At 54.2% G+C, this 26,666-nt stretch overlaps 1 protein-coding gene across 5 annotated transcripts in view; it reads left to right on the forward strand.

Annotated features, from left to right (window-relative positions):
- GTF2IRD1 (GTF2I repeat domain containing 1) overlaps window positions 1-26,666 on the forward strand; it is a 68,328-nt gene that overhangs the window by 23,816 nt on the left and 17,846 nt on the right. For 3 of the 5 annotated variants that reach the window (XM_075169005.1, XM_075169007.1, XM_075169002.1), the window contains 15 exons: window positions 1,598-1,739; window positions 4,648-4,794; window positions 8,532-8,715; window positions 9,817-10,127; window positions 10,580-10,669; window positions 11,559-11,642; window positions 12,590-12,773; window positions 14,057-14,082; window positions 16,629-16,749; window positions 21,126-21,163; window positions 22,261-22,341; window positions 24,080-24,169; window positions 24,729-24,791; window positions 25,234-25,299; window positions 26,464-26,647. In XM_075169005.1, the coding sequence (XP_075025106.1) occupies window positions 1,598-1,739; window positions 4,648-4,794; window positions 8,532-8,715; window positions 9,817-10,127; window positions 10,580-10,669; window positions 11,559-11,642; window positions 12,590-12,773; window positions 14,057-14,082; window positions 16,629-16,749; window positions 21,126-21,163; window positions 22,261-22,341; window positions 24,080-24,169; window positions 24,729-24,791; window positions 25,234-25,299; window positions 26,464-26,647 (1,811 nt within the window). The remainder of the gene's footprint in view (window positions 1-1,597; window positions 1,740-4,647; window positions 4,795-8,531; window positions 8,716-9,816; window positions 10,128-10,579; window positions 10,670-11,558; window positions 11,643-12,589; window positions 12,774-14,056; window positions 14,083-16,628; window positions 16,750-21,125; window positions 21,164-22,260; window positions 22,342-24,079; window positions 24,170-24,728; window positions 24,792-25,233; window positions 25,300-26,463; window positions 26,648-26,666) is intronic. The other 2 variants (XM_075169006.1, XM_075169004.1) reach the window with 1 other exon arrangement.

Raw genomic sequence — 26,666 nt, forward strand, 5'->3', positions numbered from 1 at the left:
AAACAAGATAACTGTCTGGATTAAGTCTCATGGACCAGAGCTAATCTTATTTTTAACTGTGAATGTGATCAAGAAGGGAAAGCGGGTGTGTGGTAACAAATGTCTAATGCAATGCAACGTGCTAAGTAGCCCTCCCTTTTTAAAGCCAAGTCGTATTTAATGTATTTATCTTGGACGCGTCTTCTTCTCTATGCAGGAAGGGGTTTTTTTTTTCACTAATTTCCTTCTTTTCGACCATCACTGCCCCACTAAGGAGCAGGTTCCCCGGAGCTGACGCACCCCAAGCAGCTTTGATGATTTATATACGTGCCATCCCGTACAGCAAATCATGTTATTGTAGTTTGGCTTCTTAATGAATATACATTGTTCTGCAGTTCTCGTTACGTGCTGACACCAGGGCCAGGAGGCCAGGCTGCTCCTGAAATTCAGCCGTTATCCCAGCGCTTCGCCGTGGCCGGGCTCTGCACCCACTGAAGCCTGGCTGCCTGCGAGCGTGATAAATAAACCATGGGGCCACATCGCCAAGCGGGCTTAGGGTTTGGATTTGGTCTGCCTCCAAATCTCACATCCCTTAGATTTTGTATTTATTTTTTGAGTGTTGGGCTTTTTGAGCAAAATACTTCTCATTTGCTACTGGGTTCTTGAAAGGAGGTTTCTTAAAAATATCTATTTTTGGGGATGTGATTCAATACCCTCTTCTTGAAGAAGATGAGCAGGAGGTAAAATGACCCAATATAGAGACTTGTTTAAGCCCACGCAAATCAAACTGGCTGTGAATGCATGCGGGGAGCTGAAGGTAGCTTGGGGGGGTTTGGTCCATGGGCAGCTGCTTTCCTGCTCCCTCCCCGGCTACCAGCATCCTTCCGCGGTGCCGGGGGCGGGCGGCGTGTCTAACTGGGGCTGACGATGGGAAGATCTCCCCTGTTTTACCCATTTAGATCGTGATCTGGGGGTAGCATCTTCAGAGCATCGGTGCTGTAGCTATGGGAATATGACTCAGGCTGCCGGCACTGCGTAACTATTATAATACAAAAAATAATAATAAAAAACGCATATACATGTGTATTATGTAGAGCAGGAAGCGCACGTTACATAAAATGGATTAATGAAGGAAGTCTTTTCCATCTCTTTAATGTTTTGCATAACTGTACAAGAAGAATCGTTCGACTAATCCAGACTTTGACCATATTAGTGTTCTGCAGCTGAAATAAGATTCACGTGCTCGTTATTTCGTTAGAGCTGGTGGAAAAATACAAATTATTGTTGGTTTTGTTTTTTTTTTTTACAGTAATGTTTTCTTTTAAAGAAACACTATAAAATGTTTACTTTTACGATAGGAAAAAGTGAAGTGAAATGATGGGTAAATAGTTCTTGTTTTCCAGCAAAGCATAGCTCAGCCGGATACCTTTCTGGAGCTGTAAAGTTGCTGCAGGGTTTAGGAGATGTCATAAACCCCATGAAATTCTGACCCAAACCAGAACATTGCTTTTGATGGGGGGATCTTTTGATGGGAAGAAAAAAAAGCCTACTGGAGAATGGCAGGGGGTGCCAAGCGGGAACGCTCCCGCGGCCGCTCTGACCCGCTGCCTCCCCGCAGTGCTCGGCGCTCTCCAAGCTGAACGCGGAGGTGGCCTGCATCGCCGTCCACGAGGAGAGCGCCTTCGTGGTGGGCACCGAGAAGGGACGGGTCTTCCTCAGCGCCCGCAAGGAGCTGCAAGCTGATTTCCAGAAGTTTTGCAGTGAGTATCCCCGCCGGCGTGCTCTTCTCCCGTGCCGAGGTTGGTGCTCCCGTTGGGCCAGCCGGGACCCCCACGGTGCACGGAGGGGTGGTGGTTTGGGGGGACACCACGGGGCTGTCTGTCCGTGGGGCTGAGCGGTGTTTAAAGTGATGGAGAAAGTGGGTGGGAATCATGGCTGGAGCCTTTCCTCTCCCAGGGAGGGCACCGCGCACCCCGGCTCTCCTCTCCGAAAGCATCCCTGGGGTGGCACAGGGCTGGATGCCTGCTCTGCTCCCCCAGTGTCGGCCTGTGGCAACGCTGCCGGTGTGCTGGAGTGGCTTTTGAGGGCTTAGCAGAAATAGTTGGTCCTAGTGATCCCCCAGGAGCAGAGAGGCTTTCTTGGGCCAAGGCTTTTTTCCTGGTTTTAGAAAGACAGGGATGGATTTGGAAGCTGGGAGAGTTGCTTGTGGAGCTGCTTATTTTTTTGAGGGGCTAACAGTGGTGAAAGGATGACTTGAGCAAGAGCTGTGGTCCCCCCCGGTCTCAGATTGGGGTCACCAGGTATCGCAGGGATGCGTGTGACCGGTGGCAGCCCTGTGTGTGGTGAGGCCGGCTCCCAGCCCTCTGTGCCAGCTCTGTGCCTCTGCCAGCTCTCCAAAAACAGCCTGGGAGCTGAGAGGAAAGTGGGAGCCGTGCTGCGCACAGGGACCTGCATTTCTTGGATGGCATCATCCCTGGCACGCCAACCGCTGCTTTCCCCGCTCCGTGCAGGAGCCAGGACAGGATCTGGCTTTGGTGGTGCTGGGGACCCCGGAGCCGGTGAGACCCCAGACCCAGATCTGCTTGAACACGCTGCCCGCAGCGGGATGTCAGTGGAGAGAAACAACCCGGCTGTGTGTGTGCACACACATGGTGATGACGGAAACCATATCGGTGCTTAATCTGTTGGAGAGATTGCTCGGGAAGGGTTCGCTCTAGTGAAAACATTAGCGCTGTAAAGCTGCCAGGGTTGCTGTCTGCTCGGGTTATTCGCCGCACGTGTGCGGGGTGAGCCGGCACGGCTTTGCAGGAGCGGCTCCCTGCCCCTCCGTCCTGCCCGCCGTGGGCAGCTGCCTGCCACCTCCGCCACGCGCAGCCGGGAGAGCCGCCGTTAGTTACCCTCCGCTTTGGCGCGTTGCGTTTTGCAGGACGGGAGGCATTTTGGGGACATTTCTTGCGTTGGCGGGCGGCTCTGCCTCCCCTTCCCACCACCCACGAGAGGCAGGGAGGTACCCGAGCGGTGAACAGGAGGGAGCTCAATCTTATATACTAAATGCCAACTGTGTTTCCCTAGAGCTCACGATATTTGATGACCTTCTGCAAATCTCACTTTTAGAAATATATACACATATAACCTGGCTGGTGACCTACCACTCTGCTGGGGCAAGGCGCCCGGCATGAGCTCCTGATTCCCCTCTCCTTTGGTTTCATTTACACCTTTGTCAAAATGAAACGGTCACGTCTGGTTGAAAGCACAAAATCTTGGCGATGGGGTTCGGGTGAAGCGGCTGATGCTGGAGACAGGGTGAAACATGATAACTCTGTCTTGAATTATAAATGGCCCAGGCTCAACTCCGCTCCATAAAGCTCTTACAACTGGCACGCAGTGGAAAGCATCCCTGCAAGTGCCTCTGATTTATGGTCTGGCTGCCCCCTTAGAAAGGATCTGAAATAATCTAAAGCAGACATCGCTGGGAGATGTAAGAAACCTCTTATCTCTCTGGGCGTGCAGACCTCGCTTGAACGCGCTCCTTTATCTGAACCTCTGGCTCAGCCTTTCCTGGCGCACGGGAGGAACTTGACAGTGATCGGGATTAATGTCAACGGAGGAGAGTTTGCGCCCAGCCGGGAGGGAGAGTCCGTTGGAGGAGGGTGTGGATGAGGATGCATTTCACCACCTTCCTAAAACACCCCAAAAAAGTTTTCCAGGGCCCGTTTTCCCGCACCGTGGAAGGGATGCGGAGCTTGCCAGGGGTTGCGCGGTGTTGGGTGGCTGTCCCCTTTCCTGTGGCCGATTGTGTGGGTACCCCGGGTGGCTCTGACCCCCATCCCAGTGATGTCCCAGCCACGGGCTGTTTCCACGGCAGGGATCCACGAGCTCCTCCTTGAGCTGCCCAGGCAGCATCCAGGGCCGATCACCGGCAGGAGCCTGTCGAGGATGATGAAGGAATTAGTCCTTCGCCACCGAAAATCCCTTGTGAGTCACTTTGGATAGAACAGCAATAATGCACTTGTAGTGTTTAATTTTCTGTGCGTTTAGAGATGCAAGGAAGTCGTTGCCGAAGATATGCTTTATTTGAGGTTTAATGGGGGAAATTAGCAGGAAATAGCTGGTATTACCGAGCTACGTGACGCTAAAGGGTAAAAAAGCCTCCGAGAAAGGCGGATTTTCTTTTCCTGAGAGATTGAAGGCTAAGCAGATTGAAACCAGAGAAAAGAAATGCGCTGCCCAATTAATCACAACAGTTTCAGTGCGGCTGAGTGGGTAAAACCAGGGAAGGGAGGGCACGCACAGGATGACCGACCCTGCTCCCGGCAGCGCTGCTGGCACGGCTGCCTGTGCCCGCACCTTCCCCTGCACCTTGGGGGCTGCCGGGGGCCGTGGCCCCATCCAAGCCGAGGGGCTGGGGTGGGTGGGAGACCCGGGGCACCCACCTGCCTGGCTAGAGGACTTTGCTGACGCTGTGGGGGCAGTGAGGGGCCTGGCACCCACAGGACCCCCGTCTTGCGTGGGGTTTGGCGGGCAGGGATGCATTCAGTCCTGGCTAAAGTTGGTGTAAGCCAGCTGACGGGTTTGATCGCTTTGCAGCAGCTCAAAAGCACGCATGGCATCGCCCGTGAACCCTCTTCTCACCGCAGCGTCTCCCGTTTTCTCCTCTCCCCCCCGCAGGAGTCCAGCAGAGGAAGGAGCAGGACGCAGAGGTGCAGAAGAAGGCAAAGGAGTGCGGACGAAGCGTGCTCAGGGTCTCCCCGGACCAGGGATCAGACGTGTACCTCCTCAGGAAGATGGTAGAGGAAGTGTTTGATGTGCTTTATAGTAAGAACCTTCACGCTTCCATTTGGGGATTTGGATTGCCCCCAGGGCTCGCTGAGCTGCCTGGCGCCGCCGCCGGATGCGGCTTTCGGCCTCAGCCCGGCTCCCCGGCGAGGGAGCAGGCGCCTGGCAGGGGCGGCGTGGTGGGATGTGCTCCTGCGTAGGGTTAGCGTTGCGTTGAGCTGGGATCCGGCCACTGCTTCTTCACTTTCCAGTGCCCCAAACTGGGCCAAAAAAATCCCCGCGCTGGAGGGAGCATCCTCTGTGCCCCCGGCCAAGGGAAGCCTCTGCCGTGCCCCGAGTGTGATTTTCAAGCGCACCTTTATCCCTGACGCCGTGTCTACAGTACCGCTTTCACAAGCGCTGTGTCGCGGCTCTGCAGAGACTCTCTCACCCCTTTCCCTGGCAAGTCTATTTAAAAGGAAAAAAGATGATTTTTCTAGCAGGCGGCCCCGCAGCCCCGGCTCCGAGAGAGACGAGCTGGTGCCGTTCCAGCACATGCATCATCCCCGGCAATAAAGCTTCTGCAATTAAAATGTAGATGACCATATGGCTGTTGATACGTAACGCAGTGGGTTGCAGAGCTCCCTCCGGGCCCAATCTGCAGAGGCTGGAGCGGCGACGGCGCCTGCTTTTTGCTCAGGAGGTCCCCGCTGGAGCCCCACGGAGTGGCTGGAGGTGGCGGCCGTGCTCCCGGCTCTTCCCTGGCAGCGCCTACGGGGCCGTGCTGGCCCGGGTAGGAAAAGCGAGGTTGGGTTGGGAAAACGGGGTGGTGAGCCCCAATATCCCCCCATGCTGTTCAGCGGGTTGCATTAGCCCAGCGTGATGTTTTGGGGGAGTTCAGGCCATGGACCAGCTGCAGAACCGGGTGTTTCGCTTTCCTGGGTGCAGCTCCCGTCACCGTTTGGGATTTGGGGTGAGCTCCCGAGCCCTGCCGCGGCCGTGCGGGTCCCCCTGAGCCTGAAGCGCAGGCGTTGCCCCTGTTTGTGTGCTGGGTTTGGGAATGGGCGCTCCCACGTGAGGGGAGGGTATAACGGGTGCTCCCACCAACCGCCCTGGGCTTGCGCGCAGGATTTGCTGCTGCTGGCTGTGGTTCAGCGCTTGCCTCGCCAAGCGCCTGCCGCGGGCTTCACAGACAGAAAGGGGAGATGGCATCCCTTCCCCCGGGGACGGACAGTTGCGGAGGTTTTCTGAAACCACTTAAAGGACTTGGAGGCGATATTCCCATTAACGGGGGTAAAAGGCTGGGCCCAAGCGGGAAGGAAGGGGCAACGCAGAAGAGCCAAGGGAACGGGGTGGGGAGGGTATTTCGGCGCTGGTTGGATCCCCACTCTGAGCTGCAGGTCTCATCCTGCTGCCGGGAGAGCACCAGGCCTCTTGGGAATATGGGAATTATTCATATACGACATACCATAAATATATAATTGCATAAAAACGCTTGAACAGGGCGCATCTGCACGGACCACGCGGCCCATCCATTGGGATGAGGTTGGCAATGCTCCTTACCTTGTTGTGTGTGTGGACAAGCTGGCCGCGTCCCCAACCCAGGGTGGCTGGCATCGCCACGGCCAGCGGTAGTGGCAGGAGGAGGTTGGGCATCCTGGGGCCGGTGGTTTTGGCCTGCCTTCGGGTGTAGTTCTGGCTTCGGGTGTAGTTCTGGCTTCGGGTGTAGTTCTGGCTTTGGGTGTAGTTCTGATTCAGTAGGATCAGCTGTTTCCATCGCTGAGCCGCTGGATGGGGAAACCCGCCGGGCAGATGCTCTCCTCCCAGCGCGCCCACTGGGAAGAGCCTCTCCTGGGGCCATGGGGAGAAATACCGCAGGAGATAGTATGTGCCCCAGGGTGATTCTGTTTTCAACACCGAGAGGACTGTCTGAGATTAACAATTATCTTTCTTATGGTTTTGGGTTGTTTTTTTTTATCCTTTCAGTCGCCTCCCATCAATAGGGATTGGAAACAAAAAATCTTAGAAAATGGTCAGTCAAAAAGATTGCATATTCCCTCCAGAGCTGGGTAATCTCTGCACCAACAGGATGACTGATTACCGCCAGCTTCTATTAAACAGGCATTAATGATGATTATTGTCTCTCTTTAGCTAAACCGTGAGTCTCTGCACAGCAGCGCGAGGCTCGGTGAAGGTCACTTTGACAGTACCGCATTCCCCGTAAAAATATGTTTGGGGAGTTGTTGAGTTTCGGGTTGATAAGGAGCCGCTGTGGGCATGGGGAGCTTCTCCCCATCACGAAGAGAGGTGATGGAGGGAGGTGGAAAGCTGCTAGAGCCGGTGCATCGGGGCAGGGAAACCATCAGCACCCTCCGGGCTTGCAGAAAAGGTACTTGCGGTGTTGTGGTTCAAAGGTTCGTTTTGAAACTTTTGTTATTGGCTTAATTAAAACATTATCCATCCCGCCTATAAGGAACCTTGATGGCTCGTGCAAGTCGCACGTCGTTAGTTGTCACACGTTGCTTCAAAGAACATGTTGAAGAAATCACTTTTAATAAGGACTTGCTGACAGTGCCACAAGATTTCCAGGGTTTCTGTAAGATCTTTTGGTGTTTTGTTTTTTTTTTTTAAAGAAGAGAGAAAAAAGAAAAGATTTTAAAGAAAAGCAACAATAAAAAATCCCACAGCTATTTAAAGGTCCCATAATCTCCTCTGCCTATCCCTCAGCCTGGAGATGAAGGCACAGACACCTTGCCGTGCGGCCAGATGTTCTGCATCTGGACACTGCTTTGCCAGACAGGTCGCATTCCTGCACGGCTGTTTCTTCTGCTTCGTGCTTTCAGCACCAGGTTTATTGGTCGCAGTGACTTGGGTTGGTTTCCAAAGTAATTTTTCCGCAAAGAGCAGCTCAAGGGTTTGGTCATTCCTTGAAACCCTTCAGGAGGAGTTGATTTTCTGACGGCGTCTTGCCTGGAGAGCACCGTAAGCATCCCGGGTGTGGGCACGTGGGCTTTTTAGCCGGTTTAGAAAATTTCTGTACAGTGATGCTTGCTGGTCGTCTTCTGCTGACAGAGAAGGGAAGGCAGTTTGGTTCCGACTCCTTGGGGAGATTTTGGTGTCAGAGGTACAACGGAGCCAGCCCCGCACGGTGGGGACACGGAGGGACTCTGTGCCCATCGTCAAGGGCATGAGATTTCTGGGCTGCTGGAGGCGATCGTGCAGTCAAACGTATCGATGTTTGTGCTGCCTGCAAATAGTGGGCTGGAAGGAGACTGTTGGGTTTTTTTTTCTTGTCTCTCAAAGTGCATCGAGGCTGCCTGACAGCACCAGCAATCAAAGTACTTTCCATTCTTCCAGGAGGTAAAATAAGAAAACTGACTGAAAATAAGGTTCCCAGAATATCTCAGTAAACATGAGAGCAAAATCAGCGCGAGCCCTTCAGCCTCCTTTGTCAGCTCTCGGCTCCCTCCCGGCTTGCCGACGGCCACATCCCTCGCTGGCACGCGTCCGGGCGCTCCCGGGGGTAGGCTTTTGCCAAGTGACCCCAACCGAGGATTTTACTGCGCAACCCAAAAGATGAAACATCTGCTTATTGGCTTTTGTGAGCTTTTTATTAATTAGCGCTTTTAGAAAGGGCTCGGAGGGCCTTGCATGCAAAGTGCAGAGGTAGGAAGAGGTTTTCTTCTCATAACGTTTCTGTCGGGACCTCTTGCTCTTGCATTTACTCCTCCAGCCCAGCTCGGCCGCGGTTGGGGGCACGAGGTGTCTGTCGGTGTGTAACTCTGTCCCCTCCCCAGGTGAAGCCGTGGGGAAGAGCAGCGTGGTCCCTTTGCCGTACGAGAGGTTCCTGAAAGAGCCAGGCTCGCTGGCGGTGGCTGGCTTGCCCGAGGGGATCAGCTTTAAGAAACCCATGGAGTACGACGTGAAGTCCCTGATGGCCATCTTGGAGCACAGCCACAGCATCCGCTTCAGGCTAAAAAGGTAATTTTGGGGATCCCTGAAGGGGTGGGAGGGCAGCGAGCCCTTGGGGTGGCGGCTCTTGTAACGCCGGCGGATGGCAGAGATTTTGTGCAGAGCAGGCAGGAGGGGCCCTCCCATGTCCCAGCTTCTCCCCCAGACCCAAAAACCTGGGTCCAGCCGTGCCAAACCCAGCCTTGCATGGAGGTTCATCAGTGTCGGGTGGCTCGAGACCGTTTCGGACTCATTCCTATAATAAGCGCATGTAAACGTGTGCATTAACCGCATCGCTTTACGTCTCTCCGCCAAAATTTCCGCTGCGGTAAGCTAAGTGCTTTTCTGTCTCCAGAGGGGTTTCCAGTGTAAATGCTGCAAGCTTCTTCCCAGGCTGAAATGGGATTTTTAACACCAGACGAGAAGGGAGGCGGGGGACCGCAATGGGGCGAACTCCCCATTTTGGCCACGTTTCCGCAAGAGGCTCAGTGGTTTTGGGTGCGTTTCCTCTGTGTTTGCCTGGCTGGTGGCACCTCAGATCCATTCAAAAAAATGCTGAGCGCTACCAAATATCTCCTCTGAAGGCTCGGCACTTCTGGAAAACCAGGCTGAGACAGCTAAAAGTAGGACACGCAGAATTCGAGCCGTCTGTGAGCTCGCGGCCGCCTGTCTCATGTGAAGCACGTGGGCTTCCTCGCTCTGAAGCTCATCCTTGGGCTGACCGAGGTCCCACTTGAACATGCCGTGGGGGCTGGGACCAGCAATGGAGTCAAGTGGTTATGGTCACACAAATTGTTTTACTCCTTAAATGCACTGGGCCGTGGTGGAGCTAGGCAGCTTTGCCCTAGCTAATATAAGTTCAAAGCTAATATAAGCTTTCAACTACCGTAAGACCAACCTGCTCCATTTAAAGAAGACAAAAACGGTGCAGGTGCCTGAAGAAGCTGGAAGAGGTTGGGTGATGGCTGTAATTTCTGAAAGAAAGAGCCCCGCAGCCGGCAGTGCAGCGTGTCCCACCCTCCCGGGCACAGCTCTCCTTCCCCTCCGCATCCTTGCTTGTCCCAGCTTAGCAGTGCCACGGACCCAAAGGAACCTGGTTTTTTCCTCCTCTTCTCCCTTCCTTCCCCTCAGGCCGGCGGACGAGCCCAGCCGAGACCCCAACCCCAGCGTCGAGTTGACTTGTACCTCCCTCGCCTCCAAGGGCGGCCGAGACTCTGGTGCCAACGGCCCCATGGCCAAACCCGCCGGCCAGGACGCCCCCTCCGCCGTCACCGTCACCAACTTCTTATACGGCGTCTCGCTGCCCACCCAGATCGCCGTCGACCTAAAGCAAGAGGTGTCCTCCGGCCTGCCCGGGCTGAACGCGGCCGGCGAGGCGCTGCTGCCCAGGCCGGCGGGAGAGCTGAAGGTGCCTTCCTCACAGGAGTACAGCGACTGCTGTGGTAATAGCCTGGAGTTTGCTCTCAGACGAGGGCCTGGTGCGAAGCCCACCCCCCCGGCGCTGACAGGGGACAGGCCCGGGTGTTTTGGCCGTCCTCGGATGAAAATCGGTGCAAAGCTTGGCCCGTACGGAGATAAGCGGACAGCCACCGCCATGCCGCGCCACCCCGGCCCTTCCCCGGGTGCCTTCGAGGTGCCGGCGGGGCGCACCTCCATTTTTGCCCTGAAACGCTGGGTGCTGCGCTGCGAGGCTGGAGGGGCAGCCGGGGGGGACGGTGGGGCTCGGTCTGGCCGGGACCCCTCTGGGTTGTCACAGGCCAGGGCGCACAGAGGAGAGCCGGCGGGGCCAGGTCAGCGTCGCCGGCGGGGGACAGCACCCGGGGGCTTGTTCGGGTGCCCGGAGCATCGGCCAGGCTCTCATCAGCCCTTTCTCCTTGTCTCCCCTCTTGTCCAGGACAGAAATCGTCGGTCTCTGGAGGTCCCCTCATCCAGAACGTGCACTCGTCCAAGCGCATCCTCTTCTCCATCGTCCACGACAAGACAGGTCCGTGTCCCGCTCCGGCGGGACACCTCTTAGGGAGAGGTTTCCCCCCAGCCCCGTCTCTCCCAGCCATCCCTGTGCTCTGCGGGGACCTGGCAAGCTGGGGGATTTTTTCCCTTTACTTGTCGCAACGTCTCAGCGTCACAGCTTCATCTCCACTCGGGTCCGTCCCTGCCATCTCCACGACGCTCGGTCCTCGAGCGCTGCCGGCCGGCTGGGAAACCCCATCCCCGCTTTGTGCGTGGGGAACCGAGACACGGCTTTGGGTGAGGCCGTTTGCCCAAGCTGCAAACGGCAAATACCTGCCGAAAGCTTGGCGTTATTTCAAAATAACTGAAACCCACTAACCCCGGTGTGATTCTGCAGCAGCGCCCGGGGGGATCAGCAACGGGGAGGAGACGTTGCCATGTCCCCACCCCCACCCCACCCAAGGGAAATGCAACCTAAAAATGCTGACATGTTTACATCAAAACCCTCGCCTGCGTTCGTTAAGAAAAAGAAAAAAATATGGGTGGGAAAGTTGGAAAAAAGAAGGAGATGAAAAAGCTCCTCTGTGAAACGGCCGTGCCTTTCAAAGGTTCGTTTCAGGTTGAGTTTGCTCTGTCCCGGCGGGTCTTTCATTTCAGGGTTGAGAAGTTTTATGGGGTCATTTCTTAGGAATCTGCTTTGCACATGCACGGCTGCAGAGGAGGTTGCTTGGGGCTGGGGCTGGGGCTGGGGAAGCCCAGACCTTATCTGCCAGCCTGGCAGAATCTGCTCAGGAAGAAAGAAACCATTATTTTTAAAGAAGCAAAGTCTTGTTCCTGCTTCCCAGCGCTTTGCGCGAGAAAAGTGCATCTGCTCTGAACAAACCATATGGAAGTTCCTTATTTCTTATATTTTGTTTTGATAGATAAGTGGGACAGTTTTATAAAAGAAACTGAAGATATCAACACCCTTAGGGAGTGCGTGCAAATTCTGTTTAACAGCAGATATGGTGAGTAGGAGTTAATATCCCATTATGCATCTGCAGTGCTTGTGGTTTGCATATCATTATATAGCAATCATTTTTGTTCCCTAACACAGCAGCAGAAGCCATATGCTAGAGCTCCCTTCTCTTCCTAACACATTTAGCCCAGCAGCTCCCGGTCTCTGGGTGTCTGCTGAAGGTTATGTCAATATTTCCATTTGAAGCCCCCCCCCACCATCGAGGAATTTATAACTGGGCTGTAAAACAGCCCCGGTTTGAAGCGTGGCACGCCGGGTCGGAGCGCCCAGGCAGAGGCATGCAGCCGGTTTAAATTAACATGGCAGGGAAAAAGAAGATTGTTGTTATTGCAGCTGCTTTTTTTCCACCTGCGCAGCTTACGGGCATCTTTGGCGCTCCTCTTGCCCCAGGCAGTGATTTCGGGTTAGTTCCTGGGCGTTTGGGCAGCTGTAAGCTCGGGAAATTTCTTGGGAATGGGCTGATGGGCTGGAGGTTGTCGCTTATACCATCCTCATCAGCCTGTGTAACTCATGAGTTATAGATGGGCTATAGGTATGTATGGGCTATGTGCTATGTCACTTGTGAGTTATATATGGGCTATAGATGTAACATATAACCTCTATATGTGCTATGCAACTTGTGAGTTATACGGCTCGGCAACCTGCTGCCATCATGGGGAGGTTGGGGACGGCACGTGGGCCAGCTCATCCCTGGTTTGAGCGACGCTGGGTGCGTTTGCGGGTTTTGGAGGATGCCATCAGCTGTGTTTGCTGTTTGCTGCTCCATTGTCCTATGTCCCAGCGGCGAGCTGCTCCCAGGGCTTGCCTTCTGGAACGAGCAAAGGAGGAGAGGGCAGGAGGCACTTCTGCCTTGAGTTCAAGCTTTTGCACCTTCATTTTATCACCTGTAAAAGGAAAAGCATGTGTTTAAGTGAAAACCATGTGTTCACCTTTCAGCCGAAGCCTTGGGGTTAGACCACATGGTCCCCGTCCCGTACCGGAAAATTGCCTGCGACCCCGAGGCGGTGGAAATCATCGGCATCCCGGACAAAATACCCTTCAAAAGACCTTGCACCTATGGCGTCCCCAAACTCAAGCGGATACTGGAGGAGAGGCACAACATCCATTTTGTCATCAAAAGGTGGGTGGCGAGGAGGGCAAGGGAGAGTGCACGGCCTCGAGGGGGCTCGGGGATTTAAGCTCTGTTCCCTCCATGCTCACAGGGTTTGTTTTAACACCCAAACCTCATTTTACCCTTTTTTATGGCAAAGAGCTAAACAGCTCTTTTTTCCCCCCCAAACCTCCGGTTTCCATCTCTCTCTCCCTTTTTGCGAGGATGTGGCAGGGCTGGCCATGGTATGGCCACCCCTGAGCCCCGCCACCCTAAATCGGGACCCTCCGATCGTGGCACAACTCTCTCCAATGGCATTTGGTGGATGGGAGTGGTGCCTCCGGGTGGGAGGAGGAACATCCATATTCACGCTGCACGGGGATTCCCCTCCACCTCGTTTTGCGGTGATTGCTTATAGATGTCCTGTATATACGATGATGAGGATGTGTCGCCTGCGGGCAGGGTGTTGTGTCTTGGTGTCTGTGTTTGCACTGGAGTAGGAGGAGTGGACGCTTTCCCGGTTATCTCTGCGCTGTGCAACCCCTCTTTGCTTCTCTGTCAGGAAAACCTGCTTTATAATATATTTATTTATTCAGTCCCTCCCTGCGCAGCACTTGTGTTGTTCCCCTGCTAAAGGTGTGAAACTACGGGGCAGAAAACGCCCAGTTAAGGCTCTCAAGGGGGCTAAAATCACCGACATCAACAGGACTCAGGCAGTTGGAATTAGCTTTGCAGATGTCGGAGGAGCCACTTTGTCCCGCACCGCTTGGGCTGTGCTGGGCTGGATCAGGCCCCAGGACGTGCCCTTGAACACGCTTTGCTCCCAGGACTACCTTTGCATAGAAGTTGTGGGTGGCTCCAAAATACAATATTTGGGAGAAAGGTGACATCCCCAAGGGTACGCGTGCCAAAGCGGGAGAGTGTAAATTCTGCAGCTCTATACTGGTGGGATCTGGTCGATAGTCTGTGTCGTGAAGTGAAGCTCCAGCAACAGCTACTTCTATCCCATCGTCTCTTTTGGTAAAGCCAGCCTGTAGCAGCCTCATTTAATAAGTTAATTAAATGAGGAGAATGACTTATAAGCAGATTTAAAGGTGCTTTAGTTAAAAAGCATATGCTGTAAGATTGCTTGGTTGCACAACAGGCTAAAAGGTTGGTGGTTTTTTTTTTCAGCTGAAAAATTCATTCCCTTTTTTTAGGGAATGAATAAAATTACTATTTTGACTTGGTTTAATGCTGTTCTTTAATAAAACCTAAAATTCAGTCATTAGAAGCACCTATTTCTAATCCCTTTTTTTTTCCTTTCCTCCTAGGATGTTTGACGAGAGAATTTTTACAGGTATGTTCTCCATGTCCTTTGATTTATTGCCCCCCAAATTGAAAGATTATCTAGAGAGGCAGAGTTGAAATAATATCACCTGTAAGCAGGAAAATTGCAGGACACGTGCAATCATGCTCAATGAAGAGAAGCCTTGTCTGTGCCCTACACCCGGGCGTGCTAAGATTGCCTTCGCGTGGGATCGGTGCAAGCACTGTGTGCCCCTTAAATAGTGTTTTGAAGGTTTAAGTGAGAAATCCCCGGTGCGTGAGGCTGGGCTGGCTCCCTGCGCCGGGCTGAGCTGCAGCTACAGGCAGCACACGGCATGTTTTTGTGTTTCCAGGAGGAAGAAAAATCACTGCCGGGTTCCTCACTGGTAAATTATTCTCTGGTTTTGGCTGCGAAGTGCTAGCATCAGCCAGCCACTGAGTGTTTTTAAACAAAAATCCATTTTTTCAGTGACAAAACCCGGAGAGGGGGTTTCTTCGGCTTTCTTCGCCTCGTGTTTTTACTCCTTTTGCTTTGAGCTGGAGAAGCACTACCAAGTGCTTCTTGGTAAATAAAAGGAGACAGGTACTGGTGCGGTCCGACCCGACCCTCGCTCCAGCAGCTGCCCCTGTCGCACCACCCTGATACCCACCTGAAATACGGCACTGCACCCGAATTTATCACCGCCCAGCCCCGCTCCCGGATCACCTGGGCTTGGCTCGCAAGTAAAGACGTGTTTTGGGGTGGTTGTTTTTTTTTTTTTTCCCCAAGCTGCCAACCCCACACGCTGGCGGCTTTCCCGACACCACCTTCTTCTCTGACATCTCCACTGGCCAAATTAACCCCTGTGGCCCCGGCCCCAAGGGTGCTCCCTGGGGACAATGACGCTGGAGCCACCCAAAGGGGACCTCCAGCAGAGCCTGGAGGGGGTCCCACCTCCATGGGGGGGTTTCCTTGTTTCCAGCCCTATTAATGACTTTTTTTCTCAAGAAAAGAATTTTTTAAGCTCTAACCCACCCCCAAGGATTGGAGCATTGAACTGTGTCTTGGGATGCTTGGATTTTCCTTGCAAATCCATCATGGATGGGGTATCCGGGGGGGGAGGCATCGCATGTGTCTGTACATCAGCTCAAGAGCTGCTGATGGAAAGCACCGTGCTACGAGCTCGGGGGTTACATGGCAGGGAGGTAGAAGTGGAAATTAGGAGATGAGGAAGCAAACCCAGCAGGACTGGGGTGGATGACAGTTCCCCCTCCCCTGCCTGGTCCCTGCAGGGCTACCAGAAGCAAAACACATTAAACCTGGCTTTTTGTGATTCGCATCAGCACATCTGACTGTGCAAAAAAAAAAAAAAAAGCATCTGCTGAGTCAGGAGGTGCCATTTTTGCAAAGACACTATTTTCTGAGTGGAGCTGTATTTTAAGTTGCCGACTGTAAAGTATCCCAAAGCTTCCCCGTACAGTTTTGCTCACCCTTTAATTAAAATACCCACCACTGCTAGGAAACCTATTTTTGCTACTCCCCTGGGTAGCAGCTTCAGGCAGGCTTCGCTGCTGCAAGAACAAGATTTAGTCCATAGAAAGCACAAATTAAAAGGAGCCTTTTGGACTGTCGGTAGATAAATAGTGTCTTTAAGGCTCTATATTGCTGCTGGTCCCATTGCCAGAGCCCTGCCCTTCCTTGCAGGCTGGAGCCGAAAGGAAAAAGGCTTCATGTTCCCACGGACGGGATGTGTTTTGGAAGGGTGGGGATGTCGCGATGGCACTTTGAGACCAGCAAAGGGCCTTTGGCAGCAGCTATTTAGCAAGACACCTACGTGGTTTCTGCAGCCTCGCGGCGTAATTTCATTCCCTCCTTCCCCCAGCGCTAATCCTTCAGCTCTTTGCTCACCTTCCCCATCCGATTTTCATTTCCTACCCTGCCTTCAGATCACTCTTTTCATCTCCAAGGTCATTGCTGAGGCTTCGTTTCAGCTCCTTACAGGTTGCTGAGGAACAGTGAACGGAGAGAGGAGGTTTTTCATGGTGACAGAATGCTTTTGTCCCCCTCTGCTTTGTTGCAGCAGAGATTTCTCCTGCTGCTTGCAGGGCTCGGAGCTGCGGGATGGGGCTCCCCGTGGCACCACTGCTCTGGGCTTTGCTGAGCTCCCATCCAGTGCAGCAAGTCCCCTCCCTTGGGATGGGGGTCGTCTTGCTTTGGGGCTTGCTCCTGCAGCACTGGTCCATGACCCTGCCCATCCCTGGATTTCCTGAGCCTGGTCCCCACCTCTCCGCACCCTGTCCCGGCAGCCAGCCCTTTCCAGAGATGCTCCATCCCTGGCAGGGCTTCCCAGCAGAGTTATTTATACAGAGGTTTAAACAAGCGTCTTGCTATTATTTTAATGTGTAAACCTGATTAAATCTGTACCCTTCTCTTTGCAAGCAGGTGACTCTTGAAAACCTGTCCCCCACCTTGACCTCAGCTCTGGGACTAGAGGGGGAAGAAATGGAGGTGGAAAAGCTGCATCATCGTTGGCCTCTCTGGTTGCTAATTCTGGTTTTGCTTTTCCTTCCAAACCTGCCCTGTGCACCTGGCACCAGGAAGCAAATTTACCAAAGATCCAACCAAGCTGGAGCCCTCCAGCCCCCCCGGGGAGATCTCCCCCGAGCCGCACCGTGGGGCCGTGCTGGACCTGGCGGGGACCTCTCAGACCAACAGCAGGTAAGTGGCACTCCTGTCCCCCGGCCACCGCAAAGTGACAGCCCTCGGAGAGTTATTTTGGGGGCGTTAACGTGCACAGCAGGTTATTGTGCTGCCGGCTCGCGCGCTGGCTGGGGAGGACGGGCACGGGAGGGTGCGACGGGTGCAATTCTGCAGCACTGGGGAGATGCTGTAGGTAACGTGGTGGGAAGGCGCGTGGCTGCAAGGGCGTTGCTCTCCTGCCTCCCTAAAAAGCCACTGCGATGGTACAGCTAGCCGGCACAGGAGGAGACCGAGCACCCCCATCCTTTTGCGAGTTAAAATAGCAAAGTTTGGAATCATTGATTTTGTACAAAACTGATGAAATCGGGGCCGTGCCTGGGCAGGCTGGGATTATCTGCAGGAGCAACCTCCGGTGTTAAAGCATGGCCTAAGGATTCACCCTCAGCCAGCACCGTAACACAACATCCTGCTAATTAAGCGTTACTTGTTTATAAAGCTCACAGGGAGACTAATAGCGGATTAACGGATGTTTTAATAAAGGCGGGGTTATAGAGTTCAGCAGGGCAGGAGGCTTTTTACGAGAGTACGTGTTTCTGGTACAACCATGCCACGAGCTAGACGGGTCTGTAATGTGCTGGCAGTGCCTATGGAGCGTATAGCATTGCTTTCCAACCCGTGCTGGGAGATCCAGAAGGTATTTTTCTCTGTGTAGCCCCAGTTTCCTGCATTTTTGCTTCAGCTGGTCAGAAGCAAGGTAATATTAAAGCAAGGTAAATTAAATTTACCTTTAAAATCACTTTAAATAAGAGAAGCAGGACAGCAGTTCATAGCAGTATAACTGACACTCGCAGGCAAGGCTGTGCCGCAGGGAAAGGAGCCTTTTCCCAGCCTTGCTCCCACACGGCCGGCTCGGTCATGGATGGGTTTGCAAACAGCAAAATGAGCTTTGCCGGGATGTCTGTCCCCACACCCGTGCTGGAGGCTGCCGGCTGCAGGGAGGCTCAGGAGCAGGGGCGTAGGAGCGAGTGCTCCTCAGCCTCTCCGGCTCAAAGTCTCGCCGCCCAGCGCTGACACCCCCACCAGCCGGGGCTGCGCACCCTGCTATGGAGTCGGTGACTTCTGCAGGCCGGGATGGGGAGATGGGGTAGCTTGTCCCCTCCATGGCATATGTTGGGTTCCCCTCCCTCCTTGGCTCTTTGTTGGCATGAACCTGCGACAGGTTGGAGTCTCCTGGTTCTCCCCAGGGCTTTTTCAGGTTTGGATGTGGCTGCCGTGTGCCTCTAAAGCCGTGTTCGCCCTGGGCAGGGGAACCTGCCACGTCGGCAGTGTTAGAGCAGGCAGCGAGCGAGCCCGGCAGTGCACCAAGCCCTGAAATCTCGCAACTTCGGAGGGCAGAAACCTCTCGAGCTGCCCCGTCTGCAGGACTGGCATTCGTCACCCAGCCTGCTGGGTATCTCCAGCTTCAAAGGAGGGTTTGGGGGTGGTTTTACCCCAGGCTCTTGTACAACCTTGCTGCCCCACTGCTGCAGGACACCATCGTGTCCCCTCCCAGGCTTCGTTTTGCTAAGTGGAACAAGCCAAATTCTTCTCGTCCTCTCCTCTGCCAGGGACAGGGTGCTGGGAGCACCCGTGGGTGTCACTCGTGCCCCATGCTATGCCACAGCGATGTTTCCTGCGCTTTGCAGAGGCTGGTCCCACTTCCTTGTACCGTTGGCTGCGAGCGCGACACAAGCCATGCCACGCCAGAGCTCTGATGCCAGGCAGAGTCAACCATGGGCATGGGAAGGGGGGTAAGATGAGCGGGTGGTTGGGCTGGCTTGCCTGGACCGGGTCCAGGGTGGGTGATGTTGGTTTGCTCTGTGCGTTGATATTGCACGTGGGTTGAAACGGTCAATGCTCAGCGTGCAGGTGTCACCCCCAAAGGACAGCAACCCCAGATGCTGTGCTGGTGAAGCAGGGCTGTGGCAGCAGGGCCGCTTGCCTGCTCTGCCGGTGGCTGCCTTCGGGCGTCCGTGCCGGAGCAGGGCTGGCTGAGTCACTCCAGCACCTTTCAGCAGCGGCAAGCTCAGGGCGCCGGGTGAGTCAGCCCTTTCCAACCATTTAAAACGCGTTGGAGGAATCACGCCCCACGAGTGCCTGTTTCTCCCCCCCGATGAAGGGACTCCAGCTGAGAGCCTTGGCAAGAGACGTCTGCAGTGGGAACTTGGCTGGGCTGGATCCAGGCCTGAGGTGCTTCACCGGTGTTACGGGGAATTAAACTTGAATCTCCAGGATCCCCAGCTAGGGCTTAGCCACAAAACCATTTCTCAGCCAGCTCTCGATTGCTCTCCGCACCTTGCTGAATCGCTCCGTGTCTGGAGGTGTTTAGACTTGGGGAGCGGCAGAGAATCTGTTGCATGTAGGATGCCAGGGGAAACGGTAACGCTTCAAATACCGCTGGCCTCTAAGCACGCTGAGGCTTCTCGTTTTCCCGTTCATTTGTTAACATTTGCAATTAGGACACTTCTAATTTTTGCCACAGAAGATCCCACTGTGCAGTTAAATTGGTGTGACTGGAAACAAGGAGGAGGAAGGACGGGATAGTAGAGATTTTGAGCTCATTTCTGCAAAGCAATAGGTAGAAAACCAGCCCCCGCGTGTCTGCAGCAGCGTGCCGGTGGGGTGGGAGCTGAGGTTTGCCGCTGCAGAGCTCTGAGGGCAGCCGGAGGCTCGTGGTCCCCGTACGGCCCTCGCTGATGCTGCGTCTCACCTGCCGCACTCCCGCTGTGGGCCAGGTAGGGGTTACATGGTGCGGTAAAACCACTTTAGAAGACCCTATGGGGGAAAAATAGGGTTTTTAGGAGTGGTTTGTACCCAGCTGGATTCAGATCGCCCTCCCCGTGGTGGTGCTGTGATGTGGACAACGCTGGGCTGGGCTGGGGCAACCGCCTTCCACTGGTGTGAGTCTGGCACAACCTAAAGATCATCCTGGGGTCCCTTTCAAATTCATCCTAGCTGTGTATATATATATGCCTTGTTCCTAATTTACGCTGTCTGTGTGCATATTGAATCGGGCCACGGACCCCAAGGTTCATGCGCACCTCTGGTTGCAAAGGGAATCACGGACTGCAGCGGTGGTGCACAGCTTGCTTTACCTGCCGCAGGGGTAAACTTAAATCTCCCAAAATCTCCTGATGCATTGATAACACCTATCTGCAGGAAAAAATACGTGGATATTCAAATCCCGCTTTGTTCTTCCTGCAGATGAGGAACCTCTGTTCCCTGGTGGGAGCAGAGCATTTCCGTAGCAGCGGTCCCCCCGGATCAGAGTCCAGTTCCAGGGAAAGGGCAGTGCCAGGTGCTCCAGGAGAAGGGCCAGGTACCGCGGGGGGTAACGTGCTCCCCAGGGAAGTCCCCCTCCCAAATTTCCCTAGGGAAAGGTTGACTTTGACCTGAAGTGGGAGAGTTGAAAACCCTTCCCAACCTCCTAGATAATATATACAGTACTTTCTAGACCAGAGATCCTTTTTACTCACACCACATTTAGGAAGAACATTTCGAGAGCACTCCTGTAGTGCTCGTATTGCCCGTAGTTTGTTCTGCTGACGCTGCTGAGTGGATTTAGGCGAGCGAGAAGTGCTTTTGAACATCCCTCCTGAGCCAACAGCGATGTGGCGCTGGCTCAGAAGAATTTTCCTTCCTCCTGAAGGACCAGCGTTTTGGAGGAGTGCGTTTTCCAGTGCCGTTCCTTAGATCATTTACTGCCAAAGCGCCGTGGTTGTTCTTGTTTAAGAAAGAGAGAGACAGAAAGCAACCGCGTCCTGAGAATGCAAAGTGATCTCATTTGGATGCTGAACACCTTCTGTAAATTCCTGAGCATGCGAAGTTAACTGTAGACGCAAGTTTGGGATAGCGCCCAGTTTTCAGGGGAGAAAAGCTTTGGGCAGAATAAATATTTACCGTATCAATTGACTTTTTTCCGTTCTCCCTATTTGCATTACCTCCATGAGTAACCACATTGTGATGATGCTTTATGCACTGCTCTTTGCTGCAAAGGGATGGAGTCGACCAGGTTTCGGGCTTCAAACCCCTCTTGCTTTCAGGAGCTCTCTGCTGCGGTTACATCCATCGGTGTCTAGCGGCAGGGCTGATACCGGGGGAGAGTTTGGGAGCAGGGCTTGGTTGCAGAGAAACCCGCAGACCGTGGCTTTCCCTTGCAGCCATGGACGTTGTGCCGCTGCTGGGACCATGGGTGCAGTGTCCCCGGGGACCCCTCAGCAGCCCTTGCCTGGCATCGCAGCGGGGGTGCGGTGCTTCTCCCTCCTGCCAGGATCAGTCCTACACACACCGCTGGGTTTTAAGCTTTCCCTTTGGTTGCTCCGTGACCACCTCTCTTGTCTGCCTTTCCCTTCCAGGTCCGAGAAGTGTAGTGTTTCTGAAAGCTGTGAACCAGGTGAGGAATAATTCGTTTTCTCTTGCAAAATAGTGATATTGGGTGGGGGCACTAGAGAAAGGTGCCTACAAAGTAACTTGGACGTGTGGCACCAGTTACCTGGTTGCCCCACGGGGCAATTCTCTCCGGATTTTATCCCCGTTTGATAGATGAAGAGATGAAGGGACTTACCCTGTGCCCCTCCAGTTGGGTCCCAGAAGTGCACAAATTGAAATAACAAGATGTAAGCATGTGCTTAAATGCGATGCTAAGGGAAGCCTTCAATCACAGAGTTCCCTTCTCCCTAAAAGCCGCCACGATCGGGTCACCAAGAAATCAGCATGTCGGTGCTCTGAGCGCCGTAAATGAGAAGAAAACCCTTTTCCGCAGGTGTAGGTGCTTGGACCCATCGAATCACCCCCAAATAGGTGAAGCCACGCCGAGCCCCGCTGTCCTGCCTGCCCAAGCTGCACGCTGTGGCTCAGCCCCTTGCAGTCCTCCCACTAAATGAGGAAATTTCTCTGGAGATCGGAGGCAGCTGGGCTGAGCACCGCCCGCAGCATCCTCCCCAGGCAGCCTCTGCGGGATGGCCAGGCCGGCGCAGGCTCCCCGCCCGGGGTGGGTTCAAACCACGCTGAATTTTGCCAGGGTTCAGCTGGTCATGCCCTGGTGTCAGCGGCTGCGCTCGGCCCTCCCAGAGCACGGGTCTGCAGAGGGGCTTGTCCCAAACATGAGTTTGGGAGCATTAAAAATGCCAGGAGTGCCCATTGGAGACGGCTCCTCCTGCATCCCCACCAATGCTTGTTGGCGACCCAGTTCATTTTAAGTGAAGAAAGCCAGGAAACGAGCACGTAATGAGGGCCAGTGGCCGGTTCAAGGGCACCGGTGGCTCCTGCTAGCCAAGCTGTTTGCAGTAGCCATGCCTGCGGACATCCTTTGGGTACCTCCATGCCATGGGCTTGATGCTGCTGGGCCACTTGCCCGAAGCCTCGTTGCCGCAGAATGCTCAGCTGACACTGAAGTCGCGGCCGGCTGTGGTTTCCCTGCCCGCGTTGGTGGGCAAACGTGGCATTGCTGGTTCCTGTTGGCGATTGTCTTTCGTTGCCTTTCCCCGGTAGGTACCTCAGGAGAGCTGGGTGGGATCAGGCAGATCAAAATCGAGCCGGACGAGCTGGACATCATCCAGATCACCGTGCCAGGTAGGCGCTGGGGTACCGGCTGCATGCAGCAGCCCCTGCGCAGGCAGGGCTGCCACGTGGCGTCTCGGCGTGTTGCTTTGAGAAGAGACGTTTGTGGGGTATCTCCCAGCAAGGAAGGTCCCCTGTGCCTGTGCAGTGGTCTTTCTTCACTGAAGGTCATTTTAAGGGTCATGTTGGGAATCGGTGGGGGTAGTGCAGGGTATTTTAGGGCTTGCTTTTGTTTCTCTCTCTCCTTCATTGCTTTTCTATGTTGCCTTTTCCCTGGAGAAAGCGAGCCTGTTTTGCTGCTTTCCTTTACGCGCGGGCTTGGAGGATCCCAGGTATCGAGCGCGGGATGCTTTTGATGAGGTCCTTAATTTAGAAAAACAGCCTGGTTATGAAGAGTTTGTAAGAACAGGTTAAATATTAAGCACGTGCTGAAAACGTGTTGCAATTGGTGACGCTGATGTTTCTGCCCGGAGAGGTTGGTGGCGATGGCTGGTGATGGAGACGAGCAGTTGGGTGCTTGAGGGGCAGCTGGGAGAGTCATTTTCCACTTACCTGACCTGGACAGCACAGCAAATGGTAGGATGATCCTCAGGGTTTAATGAGCGGATAGTTAGCACTTTGCATTTTCAGTGTGCTTTACAAACATTAATTAATAATCTCACCAGAATGAGGGCAGCAACAGGACTCCTGACGTGCCCGAGGGCGAGCGACGCTGGGGACAGCAGGGACACCTGGCCCTGCCGTGCCGGTGCGATCTCTGTTGCACCCCAACCGTAGCAGTCCCCTTAACACGGTGATCTCTGGGGAGTCACTTCAGGTTTATCGTAGAATGGACTTAATGCATGGTGAATATAGGGGAAGCAGAAGGACCATGGTATAGTGGTAGATCAAACATTTTAATTTTCAACTTGGCAGCTCATGGAAGAGAAGAAAGCTAATACGTGGCGAGCTGGCGGTGCGTGCGAGGAGGAGGAGGAGGAGGTGTTATCACTTCTCCGGTGCCGGGTAGATCACACTTCAAGTCCAGACCCCACCTTTTCTTACCTTATTTGAAGATCAAGTTCAATCAGAGGGAGTACAGCTGAGGGAGGGAGGAGGATTAATAGGAAAGAGGTGCTCACCTACAGGAAAAAATTGATGAAATTTGGATTATTTATCCTGTGAGGTGATGATTAAGAAGTGACCTGATGGAAGTATTTAAACTAGCTAAAGACTTATTTAAAGCTAAATTTGGATAGCTCTTTGAGGGCGTTGGAGAGCCCAGCATTAGGGGAGACAGGTTTAAATGAAGAGGGCATACAGATTACGTACGGGAAACCCAAGGAGGTGTGATTTTGTGGAGGAAGGCAGCATTAGTGGAATGGTTTTCCCACAGTGGAGTAGCTAAGTCAAGCAGCATTAACTTCTTAAGCCAAAATTGAGTGTCTAGATGGAATTAAGCCAAGTAAATAATTTTGAACTATTTTTGCTCTTCATCTTCTGCAGAGGTTAGGAAGAAACTTTTGCTCTTTTCCCTCGGGCTGAGAGGTCGGGGGTGTTTCAGAGACGAGCTCCGGGTGGTCCCGGGGAGGAAGAAGGCAAATGCACCCCCGGAGCAGCTCCTGCTGCAGGGCCGTGGTGTGCGGGGCTCCCGGGGCCGGGGGGCCCTTCGCTCAGCCCTTGCTGATGGATCAGGACCCTCTGAACCCTGTTTTGGGGACAGTGTCCCCCGGCATCGAGACAAAAACTGCCCGTGGGGTTTTGTCCGCAGACCGATCGCCCGGTTCGGATGAGATGCACGACCCGGTGCCCACGCACATGGCCTCGGAGGAGTCAAACTACATCCTAGAAACGGTAGCAGGTACCAGAAATGAAGCATCCACGAGACTGCACGGGGGCACGGGAGTTTGTGTGTGTGTCAGAAATAAGGAAACACCATTTATAAGCCAAGGTGATGGAGTTGGGACCCGCTTCCGGAGTCGTGGCCTCAATGAGGCCAGCTGGGAGCTCTGATAGGCAAACTGGTGGCTTTTCCACCACAGCCGCTCCTTCCCAGGCTCTCTCCAGCCCCAGCTCACTGCAAATCCCAGCTCCTCTGCCCAGCTCACAACTGGGATTTACCTGGGGGATTTGTGCCGGCGCTGCGGCTGCCCTTGCTCATGCCGAGCCCTGGGTCTCGCCTCTCCCAGGAAGCCCACGCCGAAGGGCGGGCAGACCTCTTGGATGTAGGCGATGGGTTTGTGCTGCTTACGCAGCTCCTGGCGTGATGGTGCCAGCCCCGAGCCGGCGCTGGGCATGGGTGCTCAGAGCTTAGTGAGGGGAGGGGGCGGCTGGGTGACTGCAGGGGACCCAGGGACCTCCTGCTCATATCTGGTCCGGTTTTGCTAACACTGGCCACCACTAACCCTCCTCTTCCTCAGCAGGGACAGAGAAGGGGTCCAGCGAGGAGTCGCGACACGAGGAGAAGCAGATGGATGGATCAGGTGAGTGTGCGATGAACCCCGAACATTGCCTGATCATTGCGAGTTTTTGGAAGCATGAATGAACGCAGATGTATTTTGGGTTGGGTTTCCTGGGCTTCCTACCTTATCAGCAGAGCATTCAGCCTCTGAAAAGCTCAGCGTGGAAGGAGACTGCCACGTTCTCGGGCTCTGTCCTCCCCTCCCTTGCCTGGATTTACTTTTTTCCCCTATCTTTTTCCTCCTTGGTGCTAGCACAGCCCTGTGGCAGGGGCATCGCCGCCCTTCCTCGCTCAGGGATGAGCTTGGAGGCAGCTGCCGGAGGACCGGCACCGATCTGGGAGGCGCGAAGAGTGCGTGGCCAGCTCTGCCGGAGGTCGGGGCTGCTCGCCTGCGCTGTGCGTTGCTTGCCCCAGAGGCAGCTGATTTCTCAGAGCATTTCTCTCCTTTTCTTTTTTTTTTGCAGATGGTATAGGGGATGTTTTAAGTCATTTGAGGAAACAAGTTGAAATTTTGTTCAACACAAGATACGGTAAGACGGTTGTTAACACATGTTCATCATGCCGAGTGCCGGCCTCTGGCGTGGGGAGCTCCTAATTGCTCTGAAATGTCACCTACCATTTCCAAAACAGTGGCTGAGTAAAGGTGCAATCTAATTTGTTCATTTGCTGTCTGCTGGGCTTACAAATGCATTTGAAACCTTCCCGGGCCTTGTTATTGCAGCTCTTCCCCTTGGTTTGCTCGATGCCTTTTTGCTGGCTGCAGGCCAGGAATTGCTGCCGTGACCTTCAGCCTTCCTCATGCGGAGGAAAGGACCAAAGTGTTTCCCCCCATCACTTGTTTGAAATATCAGAGAGGGTTTTCCACCCGAGGTGGTCATGGCGTTGCCCAGGAAGACTGGCAGGACGCCGGCGCCGGGGGTTGGCACTCGGCATGCTCTGCTCACCCCTTTTTAGAAAGGTTATTTAACCCGGACAAAATACAAGTGAGATCACACGTGCATTTTGAGAGCTGGCAGAAAGTTTTTGCCGCTGGCAGGACCAGGAGATGTGGCTCTGCCCGGCAGTCCCCAAAAGCCAGGGGCCCCTGGTGACCAGGGGAAAGGAGAAGGGATGCTCTTCGGCAGGGTTAGGTGCTGGGGCTGCAGCTGGAACGGCCGGCAGAGCGATGGCCCTGGATGCACCCCACGCTTTAGTAACGGACTGGGAGACCTCGCCCACACTCGTGGGATTTTGTCCTGGTTTTTCACCTCTGGCCGAACAGCGCTGCTTGGCACTAGCTGTTTGGTCGCTTATTGGCAATATTTAGCGGAGCAAAGGGAACCCGCACCGCGCTGGGTTGCACAGGCTGGTAGGGCACCCCCAGACATGTTCCCCGTCCCCTCATCTGGCAGAGAGACGTCCATCGAGGTCTGGACGTGGGGTCCCATTGCCTTGTGAAGAGATGCTTGCGACCTTTATAGGAAGGCCCTTCGACGTGTGCCACCGAAAGGCAGGCTGTTAACGCAGCAAATGCAAAAGCCAGCTCCCGGCAGCTGCGTGGCTCTGTCCCTCGGCTTCAGGGACATCCCCACCAGCGACATCCCCACCAGGCACAGAGTGACAACCTCTCCAGCCCTGCACTAACATATCGTGTCCCTGCTGCTTGGACCCAACGTGGAGGTCCAGCAAACTAACGAGATTTGGTCCCCATGCAGCGAAAGCCATAGGAATATCGGAGCCAGTCAAAGTTCCCTACTCCAAGTTCCTGATGTATCCCGAGGACCTGTTCGTTGTGGGCTTGCCGGAGGGCATCCTGCTGCGGCGCCCCAACTGCTTCGGGATTGCGAAGCTGAAGAAGATCCTGCAAGCGAGCAACAACATCCAGTTTGTCATTAAAAGGTAAGGCAGGTGGAGCGGC

This window comes from Calonectris borealis, chromosome 19, assembly GCF_964195595.1.
Source record: "Calonectris borealis chromosome 19, bCalBor7.hap1.2, whole genome shotgun sequence".
In the NCBI taxonomy this organism is placed as follows: Eukaryota; Metazoa; Chordata; class Aves; order Procellariiformes; family Procellariidae; genus Calonectris; species Calonectris borealis.